Source organism: Macadamia integrifolia, chromosome 9 (genome assembly GCF_013358625.1).
Source record: "Macadamia integrifolia cultivar HAES 741 chromosome 9, SCU_Mint_v3, whole genome shotgun sequence".
NCBI classification, from domain to species: domain Eukaryota; kingdom Viridiplantae; phylum Streptophyta; class Magnoliopsida; order Proteales; family Proteaceae; genus Macadamia; species Macadamia integrifolia.
The window spans coordinates 12861542-12887035 of NC_056565.1; the positions used below are offsets into that span (position 1 = coordinate 12861542).

Sequence of the window (25494 nt, forward strand, 5' to 3'; positions counted from 1 at the left end):
TATCTAAAGCCCAAGACACTTGGTCATAAACATTATCAAACGGTGACTAGGTGTTGCACATATAACAGAAATTGGACCCTTAAATAAAATTAAAATGTGGGCTTTATGACCAAGTGTATTGGGCTTTAGATATAAAACCAAAATTTTAATTCAAATTGTAAAGCCAGTAAAGCCCAAGCTTAAGCACATAGTAGTCTCGACATATTTTGTATAAAACAATATCCACAAGGCCCACATCAATTAAGGGGACAAAACCTAAGCGTAAGTCTAACGTACCCAGTATGATTTTGTTTAAACAGCCACCAAACCCACTAGTTATAAAATCCAAACCCATAAGCTTTAAGAAACCAAAAATTCATGGGCTTTGGCCAAAACTGGGCATGTGGGCCCAAAACACATAGTAAAACTGGGCTGGTCAAGTCTGGACAGTGCGGCCCCTACTGGGTCGGCCTGTGATGGATCTTGATGAGAGGGCTGGGTAAGAGTTAATACCCAAAAAAAGCCCCATTGAGTGTCATTACGTTTTCCAAAAAAAAAATGTTCAAAGAAAGGAATATTAAGTCTATGTTTAGTTGCAATGGGAATTATAGGGAAGGGAAGTGAAATTTTCATACTTAAAAAAAAAACTGAATCTAATCACACTTAAAAAAGAAATACTGGTTTGCATTTTCTCCTTGGCATTTATTATAGATTTGAAGAATTGCTCTGTTCGTCGATAGACTCACATGTTGACAGCACTAGATTTGATAATCTAATTGTCTCTCCAAGCAACATGATTTCGCTTTCAACAGAGAAACACTTTCAAGCAACGTTTTCTATCTGGACCATTGTCACATGTTTTGCCCTTTCAGATTTCACCCCTGGGATCTCATTGGGCACCATGCTATATGGCACGAACATCAGAATTTTCACCAGAGTTGACATCACGAAGAGCCTTGTTAGAAGACTCGATGGAGGTGTTCTTGGAGAGTGTGGTCTATGCATGTAGTCGGCCATTATTCTTGAAAAGCATTGGGATTTGGTTTCCAAACCCCCTCATGTTTTTTATTATTATCATGGTTCTTGTCATGTAACCTATTAGCTTGTATGTTGTGTTCACAACACTATCTCTAAGGATTCTTTTGATTTTATCCAAACCCCAGTCCTGTAGACCCTATTAATTCCACGTAAAACAATGTCATTTCCATTCCTTGGTTCTAGATACTTTGTATACAAACCTTATATTCAGATAAAGCCATGGTTTGAGGAATCGGATTAGATCAGCCAGAAACGATCAAATTAGATTGGATTGATACAAACCGATCCGAATCGGGATCGGTCCTGTCCTGATCCGGAGACCGATTCCGTGAACTTAAACCCTGCGTAGAGCAAAAATATTTCGAATGCCCTCCTAAGTTGCCCGGACTTAACGGCGTGTCTAGTCGGAGACGGAGGCCAAAGAATCGCGACGCGCGACACAGCCAGGGCGCCAACCCTGCAAACCTCCTCACCAACACTACTGGTAACTAAACACTTCCAACTTTGAACCTTTGAGGCCTTTAGTGTTTCTGCTAGTCTGCTTATCTAGGGCTTGTGAAACTTTAGCTTGGGTTTCTCCTGCTTATGTTGTGATCCAACCTAGGGTTTTTCACTGATTGTTATCGTATTCTAACTTCATATTTCTTGCATTTATGGAGAACGGTTCTAGACCCTATTGATCAGCTTGCTATTTATCTTGATTTGTTCAAGGAGTGGTTAAGGTGTTTGGATTGAGGGTTAACGGTCTACTCAGTGGCTTTGCATTATAGCTGTGGTGATCTATTTTCTGGTATACATTGCCCATCTCCATTTTCTTTTGTTCTCTCCCTTTTGTTTTTGGATTGACAGTGATTCAGATCACCGTTGGGTTTTGAAATGTGTAGGTCTTGGAGGTTTATAATCAATTTATTGGGGGTTCCTGACTCTGGCCGCTCACCATGCCTCGGTACATGATTCTCTTTGTTTTAATGTTTAGATTTTTTTTTTTCCCTTTTAGTTATAGTTAATTTTCCTTCTGCTCAGTAAACTCTTTGGGTTTATTTTATTTTATTTTTTAATATAATTTCCATGAATTTGCAGGTATTACTGCGATTATTGTGACACCTACCTAACACACGATTCTGTGAGTTACTAGCATTCTATTACTTTTCTCCATTTTCTTATGGTGCCATTTATTTTGAAAATTTGTTTGGTGCAAAATGATCCTGAATGCTGTTAGAAAAAAGAAAATGATCCTGAATGGTTGGTATGTATTGTGGAATCGACAATGGAAATGGCCTGCTGGAATGACAGGGTCTGTTTTTTTGTTATGGTCCCATTTATTTTGATTTTGTTTATTGCAGCGTGATCCCAATATTTGGGAATATATATTTGGCTGGTCATGGTGACAATGATTATTAACTGAAATGATTGAACAACAAAATATTGGTTTTCTCGTGAACCTGCTTTATGATCAATATGATCCGTCCTAGAATGTGAGCCTATTCCAGTGGGTTTCTTATAGAATAGCTCTACAACTGAAGTTAAAGAGGAAGAGGAAAAGAAGTTGTACGACTCTTAGTTCCTTCATGGCCAATAAGATTTTTCTCTTGGTTTGCCATTTGAAATAATAATGCAAGCTAGTAGCTGTGAACTGGATTAACGTCGCATAAATATTTGAAGTGCTTTAGGCTTTTGTGGCCTTCCACTTTCACAGTGAAACCAGGTTTGCAATTCATGTTTACTATTGCTCTGAACTTTGATGTGGTTCTTCTAAGGATTTTGCAGTGCTGTTATCTAGTCTTCTTATGAAGTGGCATAGGAACAGTTCAATTTTTATTTGAATGCCTAAGATCCACTTGTGGGATCATTATGCTCAATCTCAGAAATGGTTATAACCTTTAACTTGAAGATGGAAATGCAATTTTCATCGTGGGAGACATGCTTCGTAGACAGGCCTAGCTTGGGTTGACTTGTTTCCTTCATCTCTTATTAATTGGTTTCTTTTATTGGAGCTTGTCCCTTGTGTATTTCTATAATTCAATTTTGTTGTCACTAAAGCATTCAACCCATCTGATGGATAAATAAATCACGATTTGGGGCTGGGTGCATGAATCTTGTAATACCCTTCCTCTCAGTTAGGGCCATATCCGTCATCAACTAGTAGTCATATGTCTGCGCATCACTTCAACTGAGGTCATCTTTTGTCTTCCTCATGTCCTTTTACACCTTGAATTTACTCCACATCACTCATTTTCACCAGTGCATTCATGATTTTCATTGCACATGTATGAACCATCTCAAATGAATTATTTGTTAATTCCATAAGGTTTCCTCAAACATGTATGCTTTTGATTCTATCCTTCTTAGTCTTGCCAATCATCAATTGATGTCCTCAATTAGTTTCTTTCAATCTATGTATGTATTGTTTTTTTATTTTCCAACATTCATCTTTGTAGGAAAACAGCAACTGAAACCAGTGCCTGTTAAGCAGAGGAGAGAGGAGAGAAAAGAGAAAGTAGAAGAAAGCAGAGAATGGAGAGAGAATCGTGAGAGGCAAATAGGAGTTCGCGGTAGAATGGAATAGTGCTCTACCGTAAGCAGTACACCATTATATAAAACAGAAAATAATAAAGAAAATAATAATGTAGAAGAAGTCCCCCTCATGGAACACTTTTAATATTCCTCTCAAGTTCTAATTCTCCAAAATTCTGAATTCTTCATTGGGTTACATCAATATAAAGGCAAGCAAACAATGTCAAAATGGAAGCTAAATAAATTGGAAACCACCCTAAATAGCAACTGAAATAAAATCTCCTACTAAACTTACCACACCCTTGTTGGTGTATGATGTCTTGTATTCCGTCGCAGTTTAATCCAGAGAGTACTGGTGCAACGCTTAAACAGGCAGGACGACGGGTTTTTTTTTCGCTATATATTTGTAACGAGGGTTTCTTTCTCTGTAATGCAAGCAATACTGAGAGGTGTGAGGACGAGCGCTGTAACCCTATTCTCCATTGATAATGAAGCAGGATCTCATCTCACCGGGGACGTAGGCAACCTTGCCGAACGTCGTAAAATCCGTGTGCATTGTTTGTTTTGTTTTTCCATTATCTTCTGCATCGTTTTAGGGTTGCGTTTCTACAATACTATGCTGATAATTAAGGAAACAAAAATCTCCCAATTACTCCCAAAATTTCCCACACCTAACTGCATCAATTTCACAAAGAGAAAATGGCAGCATAGGTGGCTGTACGCCACAAACCAGAAAAATCCTAAGAAGAATCTCAAAACAGATATCAAAGAGAAAGCGAGTTCTGGTTACAGCTCTGATACGATGTAGCAAAACTGGATCTAAATTGCATTCATCAATATCAGGCAACTTTGTCTTGAAAGTTATAATTGTAAAGCATTCCTCTATCAGTATAACTTGGCATTTACTCATTTATCTTCTCGTCAATACTCATATCGTCTGTAATGGAACTGAATCTGTTATATCGTATACGTCTTAGCTACTCATCCATGACTTGTGCAAAGAGTTAAGTGGTTAGTCCTGACCATCAGATGGAGGGTGAAAGACAAACGCTACACTGTAGGACTGAAGTAGTAAACTTCAGATTTGAAAACTAAAAGTTCCACCTTAAGTTACTTTTCTATTTCCTCGTCTGGAACAGTTATTTTTTCTTTAATGCTTTTCTTTCTGGTTGGTGCATATGATCTTCTGTTGTGGAGGCAGTCGTCTTTAACCTTCTTATATTAATCTTTCTGAGGATTTGAAACAATGTTCCTATTCGACAACTTACCTTTCCATTTCTTTTCTTCTTTTCCCTGGTACTATCAGCCTTCTGTTAGAAAGCAGCACAATGCAGGCTACAAGCATAAGGTATTTAGTTTAGCCTAAAAATAGCCCATTTGTTTCTCATGCACTTGATCTCTTGCCATTGCTGTTATGATGATTTCTTTATCACTTCAGGCAAATGTGCGTTCCTATTATCAGCAATTTGAAGAGCAACAAACGCAAAGTTTGATTGATCAGAGAGTCAAGGAGCATCTTGGGCAGACTGCGGCATACCAGCAAGTTGGTGCAGCATACAACCAACATCTTGCTTCTTTTCAAGGTCCTAGGCCCCGGCTCCCAATTCTACCAACGCCTGTTATGCCGATGACAGGAACTGCACCTCCGAATGCACCATTGGTCCCAGGGATCAGACCTCCTGTTTTGCCAAGGCCTATTTCTGGTGCCCCAGGTGAATTATAGATTGGTTTTTGTTGTTCTTGTTATCCAGAGTTCTATTTGCTACTTCTTTGCTCTGCAACATAAGCAGGCTACAATTATACTTATCTATACGGCTGTGGATACCCAGATTTCGTGCTACCATTTTTGTTGTTGGTCCATACAAACAGTGTTTAGCTCATCTTTTCCCTTGATATGCATGGCAAACATGCACACAACTTTCTGTCATTAGGATGTATGTACCCGCCTCTGTTCCACATTAAGATTAGGCAGGTGGAAGCAAGAAATTCTTGCTTCCACTTTTCAATTTTAGGGCCATTACTTGGTCGAGTTGAAAGTAAGTGAAGGGTAGACACATGGAAAATTCTGAAAATATTCAATTGGTTAAGTACCCAGGGTTGAATGAATGGAAGAATTTTGGGCATTCTTTTTTTGGGTGTCATTGCAAGGACTTGTTACCATTCAGGAACTTCCTGTTTCCATTGCTTGGTTTGGTGCCCTGACAAATATATTTTCTCATTCCAATGTGGGGAACAGTCTCAGTCTCACTGAAGGGGAACCTATTTTCGTAGTACTTATGTATGAGTTGCATTTGCTAGTTGCTTAATACTCATAGTTGTACTCCTTATGATTGTTGGGACCCAAAAGTGTCTCAACCTTTTCTCTCTGAGGCTTTCTTTTGGTTCCATAGTTTGCAAGGGCTACATGCTCCATGGATCTTGAAAGATTTTCTTTAAGCTTTCAGTTGTCTAATCTTGATGAAAAACTCTAATTTAAATGTGGTGCAACAATTTTTGTCTTGGACAGCAAAGAAAGTCATGTGGCATGAATGGTAAAAGTAGGTCACCCATCTCTAACTACAGCTATGAAATGAAGAAATACGAAAAAAAACATTTAGGTCTGTCACCTCTGATTTACTTAGTAGCAAAAAAGTGATTTTTCAGCTCATGCTTCTAGTCCTACCTGACATTGGAAAATTCTAACAAGTTATTTTGCCTTGGGATGCATCATGCATCAGTACAAACTATGTAAGCAATACAGGTATAGCATAAATTAAAACAGTTTGTAGGGAATACATACTTTTTAATGCAGTCGTAGAGAGAAAATCAGAATTATTTTTATTTTTTTGTAAAGATCGTAACATGAAGTGGTGATCAACATTTTCCTAGTTGTCGATCGGATGAAAAAGAAGAGAAGATTTGCAAAGATTTTTAGAAGAGAAAATTGCAACGCCACCACTTGAACTTTGGTCTTTATTCAATGCCACCCCTTGTACTTTTCGAAATAACAAAGACACCCCCTATTAATTTAAAAAATGTCAAATCCATCTCTGCCGTTAGCCATCCCTGTTAAGTGATGGAATAGTTGTTAGTTATTTTGTTAAATGCCCAAAACACCCCCACTCAAAGTGAGTTGACCATCTTACCCTCTCCAAATCCCAACCCCTCTCTGCAGTTCTCTCTCAATCTAGGGTTAGGTTTTCCGTTCTCACTGCCGTTGTAGTCTCCAGGAAGAAGAGTTTTCAGGTGGTGTGGCCGTTTTCAGGTGCTATGGCTGTGGGAGCATTTGAAGAGTTATCCTTATCATTAGGTGGTATTACATCTCTGCATAATCTTCTTCAGCTTTCAATTTCTTTTCGCCATGGGAGTTTCTTCCATTCGTCTTTTCCCTCTCTCTTCAATCCCTATCGGTTTCGTAGTCCGATTTAATTTTTAATCTCTCTTAGCCTTCTATCTTCTTCTTCTTCTTATTATCACCTCATGTCCTTCCATGGGATGTCTCTAGTAAAACCATAAGTTTTATTTGACAAAAAATGGATTTCAAAGGTTTCTAAAAACCCATCACTTTTGTTGTCCAGATTTTTTCCTCCTATTTCGTTCTTCATATTTTATATCTTCGATTGGTTTTGTATGCAATGGCAACACAGAAGGCTCCTAGGTCAATAGTAGAGAGAGAAGATATCATCCTTCGGAAGATTTTCTTAGTGTCTCTTGTAGATTCTATGGAGGATGATTCTAGAATTGTGTATTTGGAGATGACTGCAGCTGAAATTCTCAGCGAAGGTAAACCCCTTTTTCTTTCCAGGGATTTGATTGAACGGGTTCTCATCGATCGGCTTTCTGGTCAATCCTCCTCTGCCGAGCCTCCTTTTCCTTATTTGGTTGGGTGCTATCGTTGTGCTCATGAGCAGGGGAAGTTGATTGCATCTACGTAAGACAAGACTATTCTGTCCGAGATGGAATCCGTGGTTAGGCAAGTGAAGAAATTGGCGGTTTCATATTGTCGGACCCATCTGGGTAATCCATATATGTTCCCTAATGGATAAAACAATCCATCGAATAAGATGACTATTTGACCTTTAATGCCACAACACCTGAAAACTCTTCTTCCCAGAGACTATGACGGCGGTGAGAACGGAAAACCTAACCCTAGATCGAGAGAGAATGGGAGGGATTTGCAGAATGATCAACTCACCTTGAGTGGGGGGTGTTTTGAGCATTTAACAAAATAACTAACAGATATTCCATCACTTAACAGGATGGATAACGGCAGGGATGGATTTGACATTTTTTAAATTAATAGGGGGTGTCTTTGTTATTTCGAAAAGTACATGGGGTGGCATTGAAAAAAGACCAAAGTTCAGGGGGTGGCGTTGCAATTTTTCTCTTATTAGAACGATCTGGCCATGCATGTGCTGATCATGGAAACTAGAGATTAAAGCTTTCCCTTTTTTTTTTTCCCACTCAACAGGCTTTTAGAGGAGCCTACAAATGATCAGTTAGGAAGTTTTTTTGCAGCAACTCCAAGCAGATAGGATCATGTCCCCTTAAACCTTTTCTATAAATTTTCATTACTTTGTGCAGCAGCACCCAGGAACAACGTTATCACCCAACTAACAGCATCATCCTTGTCCAAATAGATCCTCTGTCATATCTAAAATCGCATTGAAAATTATATGTCCTAATTTGTTTTGGAGCTGAACGCGATTTCATGGTTGTGAAGAGCATGTGAGATCTTTCTGGCCATGCATGTGCTGAACACGATTTGACTAGATTCTTTCTATCCTTGCTCCCTCCCCTCTTTACCAACTCATGGATCTGTCTTCTGCTGTTTGCCTCACCTTCTATAGAATTGTAATAACTGTTATCAATTTTTTTGGGGTAGTACTCCTTCAATTCTTTTAACACATGCGACTGCTTACACAGGAACTCTCTTGTCTGTGTTGAAACTGTATGCATAGCACAAAATGAACTTTCATTTTATTACTCTTTTTTTTTTTTTTTTTTAATGAAATGCACATGGAAGATTTATTTTCTATGCCAGAAAGACAATATTATGATTATCCAATTGGCCAACTTGCCAGTCTCGATCTCATAGTTGGGACCATCAACTGGCAGTTACTGATACAACCTCCTTGCATGTATCTTGATATGTATAATCAGAGCCATTTTTTTTTTTCCCTTTTTATTCATCCCTGGCATTAGTCTCCCATGTTTATGTGGTGATGTTATTTAGACCTTTCTAACACTCAAGTCCTTCCAAATGTCATATGCACACACTAGTCCACCCATCCTGTTTCAGGGTTACAATGATGGATCACATTTTTACTCATATTGGCTTTGGCAGGTTATGGAGCTCCTCCATCAATGATGGGGCCACCTAGCTCAACTTCCTTACCGATGCAAATGAATGGTCTGCCGAGGCCTCCAATGGCGAATCCCCCAGCACCTGGGAGCACGGTGGCACCCACTACTAATGGTGCCCCTTCTATGACTTCACCAACTATGTATCAAGCCAATCCAACAGCCCCAACGAGTGGAGGTTTTGATAGTTTCAACATGAATGCTGCTTCCAATTTGCCGAGAACAGCTCCCAGTGGAACTACTGCTCCTTCAACAGCCCCTACTGCTTCACAGGATGGATTTACTTACTCTCAAGCATCTGAGGCCAGTCATTAGTCAAATGGTTATGTATGTTTTTCATTCCTTCTGCTTTATGTTTAGAGGGACTAAATTGTAACGATGAATCAGGGTACATACAAAATAACAAATATTCTTTGTTGTTGTTTTTTTTTTTTTAATAACATTTGCAAATTTAAAAATTTTATTAATTTTGTGAGTGTTGTTTGATATATTAGATTTTTTATTGGGGAATTGGGATTTGATTTGGTTGGGAGGCTCAAGATCATAAATCACTGCTGTAAACTTTCCTTTCTGGCAGTTGGAGAGCAGGGGTGAGGAAGGAATTTCTGGCCACCCTTGATATGCTTTACTTGGCCTTCATCTTTGCATCCCCTCTCCCCCTTTTTCTTCTTAAATGCTGTTTATGATGTCCTTGGGTGAGAAGAGGTCTCCTATCTGTTGCCAGGGGCTCTGTATGGTTTGCATCTGTTCTTCTATTAGTTTTTTAGTTCTCAGGGTTGTACAAAATAAGTGACGAATTCTTATATTGTGACCGAATTCTTATATTGTGACCCAAGGGAATGTAGAATTTTTTTTATCTTCCTGGGCCTGAAAGCAATTCGAATGCAGACTAGACTCTTTTTTCCCTCCTCTTTTCCTTTTTGGATTGAGAAAGTATTAGAAACACTTGATGCATAATACCATATGCTTGGGCATTTAATTTTTCTGTTATATGGTGATCTTCCTGGGAAGGCTCCACTGATGGATGATTCTCCCTGCATTTGTGAAAGAATTCATTTTCTGTTATAAATATATTTTTAGAAGGACTCTCTAGTGAATCACTAGTGGATTAACAGTGTAAATGGGTTTGTAGGGTTCAGTGGTGAACCCTTTCTTAAGGAAAGTGAAAATTTCAAATCTAAGAAAGAAAATTTTTGAATCATTATCTTATATGATTATATTACCAACTAAAACTCACTCTATATTTGGCTGTATCAATTCACTTTACTTTGCATCTAAATTCTTCGGATTTGGAAAGAAAATAAAATTTGGGAGAAGGAACGCTGTTAAGTTGTGTAGCATATGTTACTAAATACGATAATTAATTTAAATAATTTATACAATCATGTTTAATAATGATCAGTAATGTTTCATTTTTAGGTTTAAAACTTTGTACTTCCCGTACCTTTAATTTCCTTTGCAACCAAATGGAGTCAGGATAATTTTGACACTAAAATGGAGGTATGATTGGAAAAAAGACCCCATGAGTGTGTGTTTGGGGGGGGGGGGGGGTCATTAAAATATGGAACAATAATACTAGTACTAGTATATATATATATATTTTATCTCAAGAAAAAAAAAAAAATTCAATAGATAGAGGAAATAGAACTTACATCTTCATATATAATCACAGCTATTTCTAATTGGAACATTAAAAGCTAAGTCTAGCAAAAACTGCATGACAAGATTATTACTAGTACTGAAATACAAAGATCGAGTTTTTCTACATCGTACGAGTGGAGGGAATCTATATGTCTCATCCAGGAAAAGTAGTTTCGAGTCTTTCGACTTTGAATAGGGGTAAGAATGTAATGATCACCAAAGAATCCTAACACAGGATCCGGATCCTCTCCATAGAGCATATGGACCAAAGAGTGATCCCACGGCTAGGAGGTCCTGAGCACACGTCTCGAGGTCACCCCAACTATGAGATCACTCTATGGTCTATGGGCTCTATGGAGAGGAATCCTATATGTTCAACACATGGTCACATCACTAGTGAAGAAGTTCTCCACTCCATGGTAAAGGAAACTTTGTCTAAAATGGACCTTCTTCACCCATAGTGAAGAGGGAATCTCTACATCCACCCATTTTGATCCATTAATGGTACTAGTGAAGGATATTTAAAACCTTCAACAATAGGGAGTGAGATTTAATAATAACCTAGAGTCCAACCATAACATCATTTCACCATGATTGAAGGAAAACTTAATCAAATTTCATAAGTTGAAATCTGATTTACCATCTTCTCCTATTTTTTTTTTTTGGGTGAAGCAATCTTCCTTTAATTTTGCACTCTAGATTCTAGGAGGTCCAAGTTCCAAAAAAAAAAAAAGAAAAAAAAAGGAGAGAGAGAGAGAGAAAATTACGCCGCCTCCATTGTAGTTTATTGAAATTATACATGGATCCAAGGTTTTGAACGAATTACCTCCTCCCCTGGCATTGACGGTGCGAGTATGTTGTTAATTTTAAACAACAAAAGACCGTATTACCCTTTAGTTGGTCTTAATAAGATCTTGACTTTAGGGAATAGAGCAACCTTACCGCTCCGTGGATTGTGAAGGTGGAAGCTTTACCTCTGAATCAAATCCACAACAATTAAATTGTAATAGAGCAATTGTACCGTTGCGTGGACTGTGAAGGTGGAAGCTTTGTCTCTGAGTCACATCCACAATCATTAAATCGTAATAGAGCAATCTTACCATTGCATGGACTATGAAGGTTCGCCCTCTGTAGAAGAAAATTAAACCAAGCTAATGCCTATAGAGGTGAAAGTTCAACAAACATAAAAGCGAGGACCCATAAGACGGGGTTAGTATATTAATGCTAGAAGCCACTTTCACGATCCCAATAATTCAGATCCAATGGTTCACGGTTTTTTTTTTTTTTTTTTTTTTATAGATATATGTTGGTTTTGTTAATGCTTAGTATTTTATTCATAGAAAGAAAGCAAATACGCATGGGAGAGGGTTTTGTATAATGCCCGACTATTAAGGGAAAAGAAACAAAAAAAGGAGGGGGGGGTGTTTGTTGAATATTAAAAAAAAAAAAAATTGAGAAAAAAGGTGTGGGACCCTCGTATTTTGTGAGATGAGTGTGAACCGATTCTTTTGTTAAAAAAAAATTAAAAAATGAAGACAATGATCACAAGGATCATGAGGCTGACATTGCCTTAGTATATTACTTAGTGAATGGTATGTATTCTAATTTTTGTAACCATACATGTTACAGATAGAATTTGTCCCTAGGCATCTTGAATGCCTTAATTTTCTTTGTTATTAAAGAGCGAGTTATGGTTCCAAGTATCAGTATCGAATTGGTTGTACCATATTGGTATCAGCTAAGATCAATACCTGACTGATTCGAATCAATTATGAGTATTAGTTTTGGGGTAAAAGCATAAAGAAAAAAAAATATTATTTTGTGAAAAGTAAGGGCAAAAGTGATTAATCCGCATCAATCTTATCCAATTCAGATTGGTATTTGATCGGTATCGAATAGATACTAATACCAATATTGATAACTAAATCTATGGGACAAGCTTGTTGCGCAATAGTTAAGTTGCACTATTGCAACATGGTGATCATAAGTTTAAAACTTGAAAACACCTCTCAAATGAAGTAAGAGGTAAAACTGCTTACACTTGCCTCTCCGAGATCTATAGGAATGAGAACCTTGTTCACTAGATTGTTCTTATCTAATTCTATGAACGGTTAAATCTCCATGGCCCGCACACCGGTGAACACCCTCCCCAGTTACTATATATACACTTTGACTAGATTTATCTGCCATTCCCTTCATCCATATTATCAAGTCACAGTTGCTAAACTCGACTGGCTAACTTACTAGCTCAAAGAATCAATGAATAAGGTTTTCTATTTTTTCCTCAAAAATGTCAAAATACGCAGAACAGCAGAATCAGGCAATCACCATGATTACACTTGTTTCTTGGGCCATGTTCTATTTCAGAAGTACTTTTGGTATTTTGTTTTGGGATCATACTTCTATTCTAGATATATTTTTGGTATTTTTTTATTAAAAAAAAAAAGGTTTGATAACACATAGGTTGCATTTGATAGTCATCTGAAAAAACGTTTCTGGCATTTTTACGTTTTATGGGAATAAGAAAATAGAATCTACCGTTTGGTATCCACGATTCGCTTTTTCGTTTTTTTGAAATAAACTAGGTAAAAAAAAAAAGGCCAGAAATGAGAAATGTTAGAACATGATAACCATGTTCCAACATTTGAGTTTTGTTCCAAAACAAAATTTTGGCACAGAAACGGAAAATTTTGATTTGACATGAAACATTGTTTCTAGAATAGAATGACTACCAAATACAGTCATAAGAATTTTTTTTTTCTAAACCAGAAAAAGAAATAAAAAAACATTTATTGTGGATTGGGCTCCTCTATGGCGCGTATCCAATGGTTAAAAACACACAGAAACGGAGCCCAAGGTGTTTCTGGGCATTGAATGCACGTTAGACGTCTTGTCACGCCACAGAGAATCCAAATTTATTTATTTAATATGCACAATAATTCTCTTTCTAGAACTTCTATAAATTTCAAAAATTCTATTGAATGCCTAAAATTTTAATAATGGTGATGGTAATGATGGAGATTACGATTATGGTGATGGCAATAATGTTGTGTTCACTAAATTAACCATGTGCTAAACAAAGAACCAAAAATGTTATCATGCAGGACTATGGTGGAAAGGGAGGTCTATGAATCTTTACGTACATGAATATACGTAAATGTCCTTGGTCCGTGGATATGATATCTATTTTCTCTCTCTTCATTTAATAGATACCATATCCATGGACCAGGGAAGTTTACGTACATTCACATACGTGAAGATTCACCTCTTAAACAACAATTGTCTAGGACAATTGGTGAGCTATGATATGCAAAAATCCCATACTCACCAGGAGGTCTCGACTTCGAATCCCCTGCGTGTTACCCACTTGTTTGGTGCAACCATAAAAATTGTTTTCTTTTGCACAATAAAAGGCAGTCATTTTTGAAAGGGGCTACTCTTACCTGTGAGATTTCTTGGGTAGGATAAGAATCAAAGTGAAAAGATGGAAATTCGTCATGAATCCGACTCATTTTCATAAAGCTCAGGATTAGAGAGTGATTTCACGGCCAGGGGAATGACTATATGGGAAAGAATCCCATCCCTTTAGTCGCTCCCACTTGTAACGGGTCCCACCATTACCCTCATCTAATTCTCACCAAAAAAAAAAAAAATAACAATAATTTCTGGACAATTATTCCAATTGTAATGCATAAGCAGACACAGCTCTGCAGTCAGCGTCCCAGCAACTGCAACAGAGACCAGTGTCGTCTTCTTCCGAGTAAATTCAGAGAAGTGGAGAGAGAGAGAGAGGGTAATTTCTTCCTTTCCTTGCTCTTGTGGTCTCATTTATATCATAAGAATTGGCTAATACTTGGAAGCAGATCATCTTTGGAAGCGACTGACAGGGGAAGGATGCAACGCGATGCGGGCTCTAGTGGAGTTGGAGTCGAAGATGCAAGGTCTCAAGAGGTTATTTCTCTCATCTGTGTTTTATTTTTATTTTTTTTTCATTTCAATGCTTTGCATGTTCTTCTTGAGTATATCTTTACCAATAAAAACAGAGGATTTCATTGTCTCTCTAGGGCAGCAACAAAATGAACTGAGATCACTACACATGAGAGAGTGGAGATCATTGTGCTTTTGCTGATAAAGAGGTTCTGGAATGTCATTATTATTGATCTTATACGTAGTTGGAGTTCTCTGTTCCTAGTATTCAATCTTTTCCCCCAGGAATGTCGTTGACTGCCCTTTTAGTTGATTTGATACTTACCCAATTCGTTTACCCCAGAAGAAAACTTCTATCCATGTTTCTCCGCCGGTTGAGGGCGTTATGCTTAATTGCAGTTAAATAAATTATATCTGCGTGAATGTGTTTCTTTTGGTATGTGTGATGGCTGAATATTAAGAACTTGTGACTAATTGAGTCATTGTGTCAAGCCTCTCTCTCTCTCTCTCTCTCTCCCCCCCCCACCCCACCCCACACCCCACCCCACCCCACCCAAAAAAAAATAAAAATGACGGGTTTAATTCACTCAATTTTTTGGCCTGATTGGCTATTTGACATTTTATCCATAAAACGGAGGCCATTGAGATTTGTTGATGATTCTCTCGTCAGAAAAAGTAAAGGAAGTGTTCAAAAGCCATGGGCGAAGCAAAGGAGAAAAGATAGAAAATGAAAATTAGAAAAAGAAATAAATTTTAATTCATATCCCACGTCTGCTGATTCAGTGTGGATTTTGCTGGAGTCAATTTACATTTCTTGAAGCCACTTTTTACTTGTGTGCTCTCTTTTGTGTTGTTGTTTAAGGATGTATCTGAAATTTAGGGTAGTGAGTTATGTTTAGTTTGAATTTGTTAAGGACATACAGTTTGGACTTTAGACCCATTTGGTCTACATTTATCCAGTGGTGGGGTGTTTATTTAATACTTGAAGATTTGTTCCTAGCTAGGATGGGCTGAAGCTGAGAAGCTGAATTGGTGTAGAATAACCCGAAAAATCCATAACCGAGTTTACGTTAGCTGCACTTGGACAGTTTTGTTGCCCAGATTTTGCAGTTACTTGCCCATGCAGGTTAGAGTACGTTTATTTCTGTGACAACTACTCCAAATATGTATCTGGAGAGACAGTTTTCCCATAGTTAAATTGACATATAGGGTTTCTAAGTTCTTAAAGCATGTTAGATGTGTGCTCTAGAAGTAGTGCTTTTGATCTGTAAAGCCTCACTGAAATTGCTAAGTAACATAGTACTTAAAACTGTGTTTAAGTGGTGATTAAAATAAGGTGGTTTTGAATTTCATTATGTGGGGGTCAGAAAAAGGATCTAATCATCCATTTTCACCTTAAGTAGAAGATATACAAATGCTTCTGTATGAGATTATGGTACCAGTTTTTGTCTGAAAGAGATCCTAAGAGTGTGAAGAGGGGCCTAACCACACTATCAAATGACAGAGGAAGGGCTGCATTGCCTACTATGCTGGGCCAAAAGTCTGAAGTTGGTACAACAGCTGGGTACCCATACCCTGAAGGACTGGATTCAGGGTTGATTTTCTTCAGGTTTGTAATGGTCAGTGCTAATTCATTGGGTGACAAATTCCTGTCAACAAGATAGAAAAATACTATAGCTTCAAACAGCTTGGGATGATGCTTGTCAAGGAGTTCAAGCTAAATTCACTGTGGTGGCCCAGTTGGGTCTACTAAGCCTGCATCTGGGCAAAATTTTCCCCCTCTTATGGGTTATGTTAGGATCTCATAAGCCACTTTCTTTATTCAGGGTTGAGTTCTCATATCTACTGCATACTTTCTTTGCTTTGACACGCTTGCATACTTGAAGAGTGTGGAACATCTGGTGCATTTCCCACTTGTTATGTGTTTCTAGATTCTTACCTTTCCAAACCGTTGGAGGTAATCGTGGAATTCTCATATATGCAGGAGGTTCACCAAATAATGGATTCTACAAAAAAAAAGGATACACTTTCAGGACCCAGTGAGAGGAAGTTAGATCTGTCACTTCAAATACCCCCTCGATTGGTAAAATTGGGCAATAGCTGTGGTGTAAAGGGTCTCCTGCAGTCTCAAAATTCCATCAAAGGTGGTTTGTCTCCAAGAAGCTTTCTAAGGGGGATAAGCTTCAAGCACAAGGCAGCTGCACCTGAAGGCGAGAGAAGATCACTCCTGAGTCCAGACCCCACCGTAGTCCCTGAGAGCTCTGACATGGCCGATTCTTCTGCAGAACCCTCTTGGAAGAGATGTGTTTCCCTCCCTGTTACACCGGCATCGAATTTGTCACCTTCGGTTTCTACATCCACCGCAGCAAGAAAATGGGCTGCGCAGCAGAAACCACATGTAAGTTTACTGGTGATCCTCTTGGTTCTATGAAATGTTGTAATGATGTGCTTCACTATTGAGTCAAAGTTGTGGAACTTTATTTTTATTTTTGACAGTAAAATGATGGTTCTTTTATTATTTGAAAAGTTTCTAATGTTATTTCTTCAACTACTAGTATGTTTGTTTGTTTTAATATTGTTGCTCGGTCAATCTGTGCAGAAAGGGGAAGTCAAGGTGTCAAGGTCTTTGTCAGTTCCAATGCGAAATGTTGTTATTGTGCGATCTATGTCCTTTGCCACCCGAAAGGAGTTTGCGCAAGTAGATCATGCTGATGGTATATGTATATACTTATGCACACACATGCACTGTTACTCTATTTTTCTTTTTAATTAAAAACCCCTTGTACATGTACTGCAATTCTATTTCCTCCCATTGATTTTTAAATTATTATTGAGAAATCAACCTGTTTAAGATGTTTTCAGGCCTTTTTTTTCATTTTTTATTTTTTATTCAAAGCAAAGAAAAAGTTTTCAGTCCTATTGGTCAATAATTGGGATATCTTGGTTAGCTTAGGATTTCCATATTCGGTATGACCATTTCTGAATTCGTTGAGTTGTTATATATGTCTAAGTAAACTGAAAACTGTTCATGAACATGGACAAAAAAAAAATTGATTTACTATCATACTCATCAAGTACTCGGATGAACTTCATGAGTTAGTTAGCAGTTTTGCACAACTCAAGAATTTGTAGTGACAATTACCTGGCAAGTCACCATTCACAAACTTTCCTAACTCCCAGCTCCCTTGTCCTGTTTCCCCGTAATCTCTCATATGGATGATGATCAAACTGTGTTAATTTATTGTCATATTTAAAATTTCGTTCTTGTCTGTAAGCTTCTACATCTTTCTTTTCTACCTGTTCAGGCGAAATAACTCCCATTCATATGGAAGATGAGGACGAAGAGATTCCTGAGGAGGAAGCAGTTTGCAGGATCTGTTTTATTGAATTGTCTGAAGGGGGAAACACACTCAAAACTGAGTGTAGTTGTAAAGGTGCTTTAAGACTTACACACGAAGAATGTGCAGTGAAGTGGTTCAGCATCAAAGGAAATAAAAAGTGTGATATCTGTGGGCAAGAGGTGCGCAACCTGCCTGTAACTTTGCTTAGGGTACAGAGCTCTGCTCCAAGGGCTAACAGACAAGAGAACAATAGACAAAGTTCAAATTTGCAGTCGACAAGGTGAGAGAATTTATTGTCAAGTGGTTTTCAACTTAGTTGTAATTTGACTATCGTATTAAAGCTTAAGTTTCAGTCAAACGGTAGTGTTGGTCAGAAACTGGTATGAGTTAATCTTAATTTTTTTTCCCGGGGGGGGGGGGGTGGGGGAACGGTAGGTAACATGGCAATCAAACTGGTCTTGTTTGTTGATAACATGACTCAATGTGTCAGAAAAATTAGTCTGAGTTGAATTTTCTATCAGAAAAGTGATCTTACTCATTTTTCTAAACTCACTGTGACGTAACACAGTAAAAAAAATGTTATTTTGAATGATGAATGAGTTGCAATTTCTTTCATGGGTACTAAAAATTTGTCGCCTGAGGATTATAACCCAGGTCTCCAGGGTGAAGGCCACACATCCTAGCCAGGCTAGACAATATCATCCAATTTCTTTACTCATTGATCAACTTGCTTTTACTTTCACTTCATTTGTTTGACACTTTTGTTTGGTATTTGGTTGGTGCAGTGACTGGAAGGACTTAGTGGTGCTCATCTTGATTAGCACAATATGTTATTTCTTCTTCCTTGAGCAGCTGCTGGTATGCCAATCAACTTATGAGAATAAATCTAGAATCAGCTTTGTAACTTCTGTTGAAGCTTGCTGTTGTCCCTTGTCTTAAAAGTAAATTGTGAAATGTCCTATGTTTTAGAGATGTGACTGGAATGCTGTTTTATCCTTCTGCTAAACCATTTTTCCAACAGAAGAAAAAGAGGGCAATCAAAGACATGATGAAAAAGTGCTGTCATATCATTAATCCGTCAAAACTCAAAAGCCAATGTATTTTTTGGTTATCAAGTGTCAATAGAGAAAAGCAAGTTAGTCCTTGAATGGGTGAAGCTTATAGTTTGAGGGAAATATAAGTGAAATTTCATTTGCCTTCACTCCCTCTTATTTTTCACAGTTTTAGCTTTCTGTTCTAAATTTCTCTTGATGATTTGCAGTTTTCTTCTGTTTGAAAGGACATTATTGTGTTCATACGATGTTTAGGATTACAGAAAAATGTTTTGGGCTTAAAAGCTCCCTGTTGTGATGCAAAGAGCCAGGCCACCCTTAACAAGTTAGCAAGCCTTGTATAAGGAACAAGGTGCTTTGAATGGAGGGTTGTCCTGGGGCTTTAAAATTTCATTCCCCCATGCCCTTCTCTTCAAGTGGATGTCTTCATGTAAGTTCATAGCTATGCCCTATTACTAATTCCACTTCCACAAGCATAAACTAGTAGTGGGAACGCTGACATTGGAATGCAAATGAATATCAACAATGGGGTGGGGGTAGGACTTCATTTTTTTTTCGAGCCTCACCAATAAATGAAGAGGCTAGTGGATTTCCACCGTGGAGGAGGTTTTTTTTTCTGAAACAAGTTGTTACAAAGCAATTGTTCAAACTTCCATTAAATGAAAAAAAATATTATGCCGGCTTCTTTGGGGTTAGCTAACCATCCCTTTAGGGTAAATCTGTAACTTGGACCAGAAGAAAACTAATTAAACGAGAGATTTCAAAGAAAGAAACAAGTATTTAATAGAACATTTTAAAGAAGGCTTGCTAGAAGTGGCTTTGCCCTTGCATCCAAGAGTAAATCATATGGAAATGGGCCATTTGGCCTTCTGCATCAATGCATGAAAATTCATGGATAAAATGCTTCTGAGCTTATTAAGCTGGTAGAGGCATTATCTCAAACTATCTAATCATATTTGCTTCTTTACCCAAAAAAAAAATCATATTTGCTTACTTGTGTCATGCTAATTGGTGTATAAGTTGATTTTTCTTTTTCCTTGTCCTCGTACTTTATAGGTTGGTGAAATGAAATCTCAAGCAGTATTGATTGCAGCACCATTTTCATTCACTCTTGGTATTATGGGATCGATTTTCGCAGTCGTCCTTGGTATAGTTGATCCACAAAAGAAACTTCAGTAATCCTTGTTCTAGTGATGGTTTACATCCAGAATCTCTCTTCCCCCCCCCCCACCCCCTTTAAATTCTTTTAAAATCAATTCAACATGTTAGTAATCAAAATATAATTTTATAATTTTACATGCAGCAATCAAAGAGCATACATGGACATATGCAGCACTTGAATTTGTAATTGTGGCTGTAATTCTCCACCTTTTCTATTCTCTGGTAAGTGGCTCTTTTAACTCACATTGCATGATTTCATTACTCATTTGAAATATAAATTATTTCTCTGCTAGTTGAATTATGTCTTCTACAAAATCTGAGTTTAGTGCTATTAGTAACAACTTACAACACTGCACATTGGCTTTGGCATTTGCACTGAACAGCTTTGCTTTTAACTTCATGCTACATCTGGCTGACAATCTCATTACTTAAATCTCTCTTGGGATGGCTCTGTAAATATTCTTAAATGCAGTGAAACAAAAAAAAAACTTAAGAGATCTATTTCAATTTTGTGGGTGTCCAAACATTGGCAACTGATATTGGATTCTCCTGGATGAGTAGGTTTTCGAAAATCGAGCATCCATTCTACGATTTCTTTCCCAAATTTCACTTATATGAATGAAGATAGCAAGCCCTGCTTATGTGTATAATTGTTCCTAATTGCAACTTTTATTAGCATTCCCTGACTGGTACTTGCTAAGGGTCTTAACTTTGCTGGATAAAATATTTTATGATGGCAAACATAAATGGAACAATGTATTAGTGGTGTTTGATTCTGTCATAAGGTCATATTTTCTTTCCATGTGGCATAGTTGGATGGACATGAGTGGTTCAATCTGATAGAAGACCTGGTTGAAAGCTTAAAGTTTCATATAATTACAAGAATGCCTTTCCATTTTGATGGTATCTAAGGGCATTTCTGTATTTTTATGAGAACATGAACTCCCCTTTTAAGGCACTTCCCCTACCTGCCTTGGGCTGGAAGTTAGACTGGTGATGTGGGTGTGAGATCCTCTATGACATTAACTGGCCCATTTTTTGCTGGTGTGGCAAGTTGTGATGGTTTCCAACTGTCATGAACAGGTCATTATTAAGCCCTTCCATTATTTGTTGTAACGAAATCCAGTAATTTGTTATTTTCTTTGTTCTTTTTTTTTTTTTTTGGGGGGGGGGGGGTGGGGTGGTTGCTTTTGTTTTTTCTGCTTCCTTTTTGTAGGTAAATAACCTTTTCCATGACCTTTCTTCTTGCAGCTTAACTTGAATCCAGTATATTCCATCCTGCTTGCATCATTTTGGGGTTTTGGAATTACAATGGCCCTTAACTCCCTGTATCTTCGTATATATGCTTGGCGAGCTCAGGTTACCCAGACTCAGAACAACCCTAATCTGGCCTGATAAGAGAAATGAGGTTAATCACCTTACAACATACAAGCTCATGTTGTATACATAGAAGATTCAAAAAGTTGAAGCCAATGATAAAGTAGAATGAGAAGATCTTCAGTTGTATGAGATCCACCTATCTGCACAAGTTATTTGGTGTCTTCCTTTGCCTACGCAACCTTACTGAGAAGTGAAGCCCAGAAAGTATCCTTTCTGCATGTGTTAACAGCCAGAGATTTCACCCAACCAAAAAGAGCAGAAAGCAGTTAAAACTTTTCCCAATTTCATTGGCTGTGTTTGGAAGATGGTTATATATTGTTTTTGAAAAAGCTTCTGTACCATCATTTGGATAAAGGGCTGTAGGCTGCAAATGTTCATTTTTTAGACTTGAGTAGGTGTGAATCCTTCTCCTCTGGCTGTGGGGATTTTTTTTTTTCTGCTTTTTTGGTAAACCTATTCTGGGTAAGTGGATACATGGTTTGTAAAAATTTACCATTTTATTTCTTCATGTTGGTCTGTCTTTGTAACTTGCCCAAGCAAGATCTTTTAGTTTCCCTTTTGAAGTGAACTGAATCAATCATCTGTATTGTGCAGCAAGTGCCTTCTTAAGATACAGAAGAGTGTAGTGGAAAATAACTAGAATTGTCATGCCTGTATTAAAACTTCAACATTCAATGCAAGCTGATATCAATAAATATGATTACAATAACAATAATAACAAAATCCCCTAGTAATGTGAGAGATGACGTAAAATACATAGATAACAAAGGTACTGATTAAAATCTATTATACTTAACCTCAAGGGTAGCCGAGTTGGTAAGGGATCTTTGTCTCAAGATGCGTGTGATTTTGAGTTTAGTTCCTCTTATCTTCTTGGGGTCACTTATACAGAGTGTTTAATACATTTTATTTTTTTCGATGAAAGTTGAATGAAAAATGATTCGATTCATTTGATTATGGGGTTAGTATGAGAAATCATTGACGGGAGAAGGGAGTGGACGCTTATGATTAAAACGGGAAAACTTAAGAGTCAGGAGATCAAGATTTGGGGGAAACAAATATTCATCTTGCTTGCAATGGTTTTGGACAAGTGTCACATGATCTACAAAAAATAATAGTATTAACAATTCAAACATGGGCATTTGGTCTAGTGGTATGATTCTCGCTTAGGGTGCTAGAGGTCCCGAGTTCAATTCTCGGAATGCCCCTTTTTCATTGTTGAAGATCAATTACTTATTTTATTTTACATCAATCATACTTTATTTTTTTGCTAACCAAGGTATTCCGCTCAGTTTACGTACACTTTGACTAATTCCTGGGGGGAGACTTGCGTGAGCTACTCACTATTTTGGTTGGAAACAATGACCACATATTATCAATATGGAATTATTACCCCATATCTGTATCTCATATGGGTTTCTCAATTTTCGGAATGGCTTCCATAAGTGCTAAAGAAGATGTAAATTTGAAATTGATCCCATTTACCGAAATCAATTTTAATTTTACCTTAAAAATCTTGCATCAAATTTTCTACATCAAAATCAATTATTATAATAAAAGGTTGAAATGATTTTATATTCCAATTATGGGACATTGAGGAAATTAACATGTGAGCTGCTGACAGAAGTGTAAAAAGGGGCATTCCGAGAATCGAACTCGGGACCTCTCGCACCCAAAGCGAGAATCATACCACTAGACCAAATGCCCACTCAGATGGCAGAAAAAGGTTAGTTTACATTGATAATATTAGGTCGTGTCTCCACCCCAACCCAACCCAACCCAACACCGTATCGTTTTCTCGACTGCTCTAAGTGAGATAGGAAACACTTTCTTGTCGTGTCCCCTATTTATTTACCATAACTATTACAACAAATTCAACCTTATCCTAATTCAATGGGTCGGGTACATGAAAGATCCAAACAAGGACGAATGCAAAGATCCATGCAAAAAGATTGAATGACTATGATTGAATATAATAAGGTGCCATTTATTTACCTAACGTATCTCTATAGATCAATCACATGCTTATTATGATATATTATAATAAAGTACTAACTGTTTACCTAATGTACCAATATGGATCGACCAAGTCAAAGTGTCATACATACATTATGTCCACCAGCAAGACAATCAATCACCTAACTTACTTTTATGAAAGGAGGAATGAATAATCTTATCCCAACTAAATGGGGTCACCTACATGAATCCTTATCCTCCAATCAACTTTATTTGAGGTCAAACTTGATACAAGGCCCAAGCTATGCGTATCTTTCGGTTCCATGACTTATTAACATCCCTATTTTCTAACTAACGATATTTTCCAAACAATTTTATTAAGGGTTTCTTTTGTATTAACAATGTGTACATGTTTGGTGTACTTATTTAACCTTTTTTTTTTTTTCCTTTCCCCTACAAAGATTAGTAGTTGTGACTTGGCAAAAGGCCTATTGTTAATGAAGAAGGGTCTTCTAAATCACTGGAATATATTGTTTGAATCATTCCAATCCTCAATAGTAATGCATTACCATCATCATCATCATCCCTTGCCGATCCTCAAAGCCCATAATGTTAAAACAGAAAGAATTAAGGGCCCGTTTGATAACGTTTCTGCCGTTTCTGTTTCAAGAAATGACAGAAACATAAATTTTAGTTTCTAGAAACAGAAACGGAATTAAAGGTGTTTGATAAATCATGTTTTTAGAAATCGATGGTAACCAGTGAAAGCATTGCCACAAATCGTTTCCAGAAACGGCGAAACAAGTTCGCCTGGGTCGTTTCTTAAACCATAAATAAGTAAAAATTTCTATTTCTATTTCTAAAAATAAGTGAAACGAAACAGTTTTATCAAACACTTTTTGCTCCGCTTCTGCTGTTTCTCAAAACAGCAACGGCAAAAACACATTTTTTGAAACTTTATCAAACGGACCCTAAATTTTCCTCCACTCACATGAAAGAGAGTAGTCACTTAACCCATGGGATTTAATCTTCTGATTGAAGTGAAAAAGAAAAAAAAAAAAAACCTATTTTCCATTTTGACAATAGGAATAGAAATGAAGTTCCAGATGTCCAATCAAAGCATTAAATTACCTTGGATGAAAAAATATTCTGTTCAATATAATAGAAAAAAAAAACCTTAACAAGAGACCTTCAGGAGTTCTTAAGAGATAGTGAGCTGGAGAAAAAGATTGAGCTGAAACTGCACACCAATGTCTTTGTACGTGCACACGCACGTGTGTGTGTCCAAGTCTTCTCAGCTATTAACTAGGCGCCCAACGCATTAGAGAGGAGCATGGGCAACTACAATCATCCATTTCATTTACCAGATCAGGATTACAAGGGCTTTTAACATCAGGAACAAGGGGTGCTGAGATTTGTACTTGGGCACTTGGTCCATCAATTAGCCTCTTCTTGTGTCATAAGCTTCAATCTTGTTATTGTTGTATGGTAAGTTTTCTTCACCATAAACTATTTCATTACTTACCAAGAAGCATGGGGAGTGGAGCTAAGCCGAGTTTCATCACCTATTTTAATGACTTTATAGGTTATTTCTCCATAAACCCATCATGTATGAGGTTTTTAGGGTTTTATCACTTATCTAACCCTCCGCCACCATTCCCTATTCTTTATATATTGCCAAAAATAATTTGACTTCTTCTTCGAATGATAAATGTTGCATCATAAGCACATGAGGAAGTTGAAATCATTTAAATTCAACGTAAGCATAGAATGATGACGTGAACAACATTTCCAATCAAAATTTGATACTGACTGGACAACCTTCCAAAATATAGTATGTTGGATCTACAACCCATAAAATAAAACACAAAATTCACCGAACAGAGCTTAAGAGTCTTGGCACCAAAAAAAGAGTAAGTCAGGACAATGCCTCAACAACTTGCATTCCAGGACACACTCAATCAAACTTCAGCAAAACCAAATCACACAAAAAAAAATGGTGGGAGGGGTTAATACATGCATTCCTGTATACTCGTGCAATTCCATTTGTTGTACAGCTTCCTCTGTAAAGAGAATAATGAAACACAAAGTAGCAGCATCATAAAGATCTTCAGTGAAATTTTTCTTTCTTTTCTTTTTTTTTTTTGGGCGGGGTTGGGGGG

At 37.4% G+C, this 25494-nt stretch overlaps 2 protein-coding genes and 2 non-coding genes across 9 annotated transcripts; 3 read left to right on the plus strand and 1 right to left on the minus strand.

The window, feature by feature from the left end:
* Positions 1-1346: 1346 nt before the first annotated feature.
* Positions 1347-9362, plus strand: LOC122089988 (U1 small nuclear ribonucleoprotein C-like). Of its 2 annotated transcripts, none has more exons than XM_042659790.1 (7): positions 1347-1501; positions 1729-1807; positions 1902-1963; positions 2098-2140; positions 4838-4879; positions 4970-5243; positions 8858-9362. In XM_042659790.1, the coding sequence occupies exons 3-7, from the start codon at positions 1956-1958 to the stop codon at positions 9187-9189; spliced, it is 699 nt and encodes a 232-aa protein (XP_042515724.1). In that variant the 5' UTR covers positions 1347-1501; positions 1729-1807; positions 1902-1955; the 3' UTR covers positions 9190-9362. The 2 variants fall into 2 exon arrangements, with proteins under 2 accessions (XP_042515724.1, XP_042515725.1); XM_042659791.1 differs by having other exon boundaries at positions 1361-1501; positions 1688-1807.
* Positions 9363-14159: 4797 nt separating this feature from the next.
* On the plus strand, positions 14160-21973 carry LOC122089916. 5 transcript variants are annotated; one of them, XM_042659691.1, is made up of 9 exons: positions 14170-14308; positions 14379-14466; positions 16427-16840; positions 17042-17156; positions 17748-18063; positions 18569-18641; positions 19892-19982; positions 20139-20218; positions 21248-21973. In XM_042659691.1, exons 2-9 carry the CDS (start codon positions 14410-14412, stop codon positions 21389-21391), a joined length of 1290 nt encoding a protein of 429 aa, XP_042515625.1. In that variant the 5' UTR covers positions 14170-14308; positions 14379-14409; the 3' UTR covers positions 21392-21973. The 5 variants fall into 5 exon arrangements, 4 of the variants coding, with proteins under 4 accessions (XP_042515624.1, XP_042515625.1, XP_042515623.1 ...); XM_042659692.1 differs by lacking the exon at positions 14170-14308 and adding an exon at positions 14580-14651 and having other exon boundaries at positions 14351-14466; XR_006143367.1 differs by having other exon boundaries at positions 14160-14466; positions 19892-20031; positions 21248-21307.
* Positions 21974-22512: 539 nt separating this feature from the next.
* On the plus strand, positions 22513-22584 carry TRNAP-AGG. Its single transcript has one exon. It is a non-coding gene; the product is annotated as a tRNA-Pro (tRNA).
* A 427-nt stretch (positions 22585-23011) lies between these two features.
* On the minus strand, positions 23012-23083 carry TRNAP-UGG. Its single transcript has one exon. It is a non-coding gene; the product is annotated as a tRNA-Pro (tRNA).
* Between the last annotated feature and the right edge of the window lie 2411 nt (positions 23084-25494).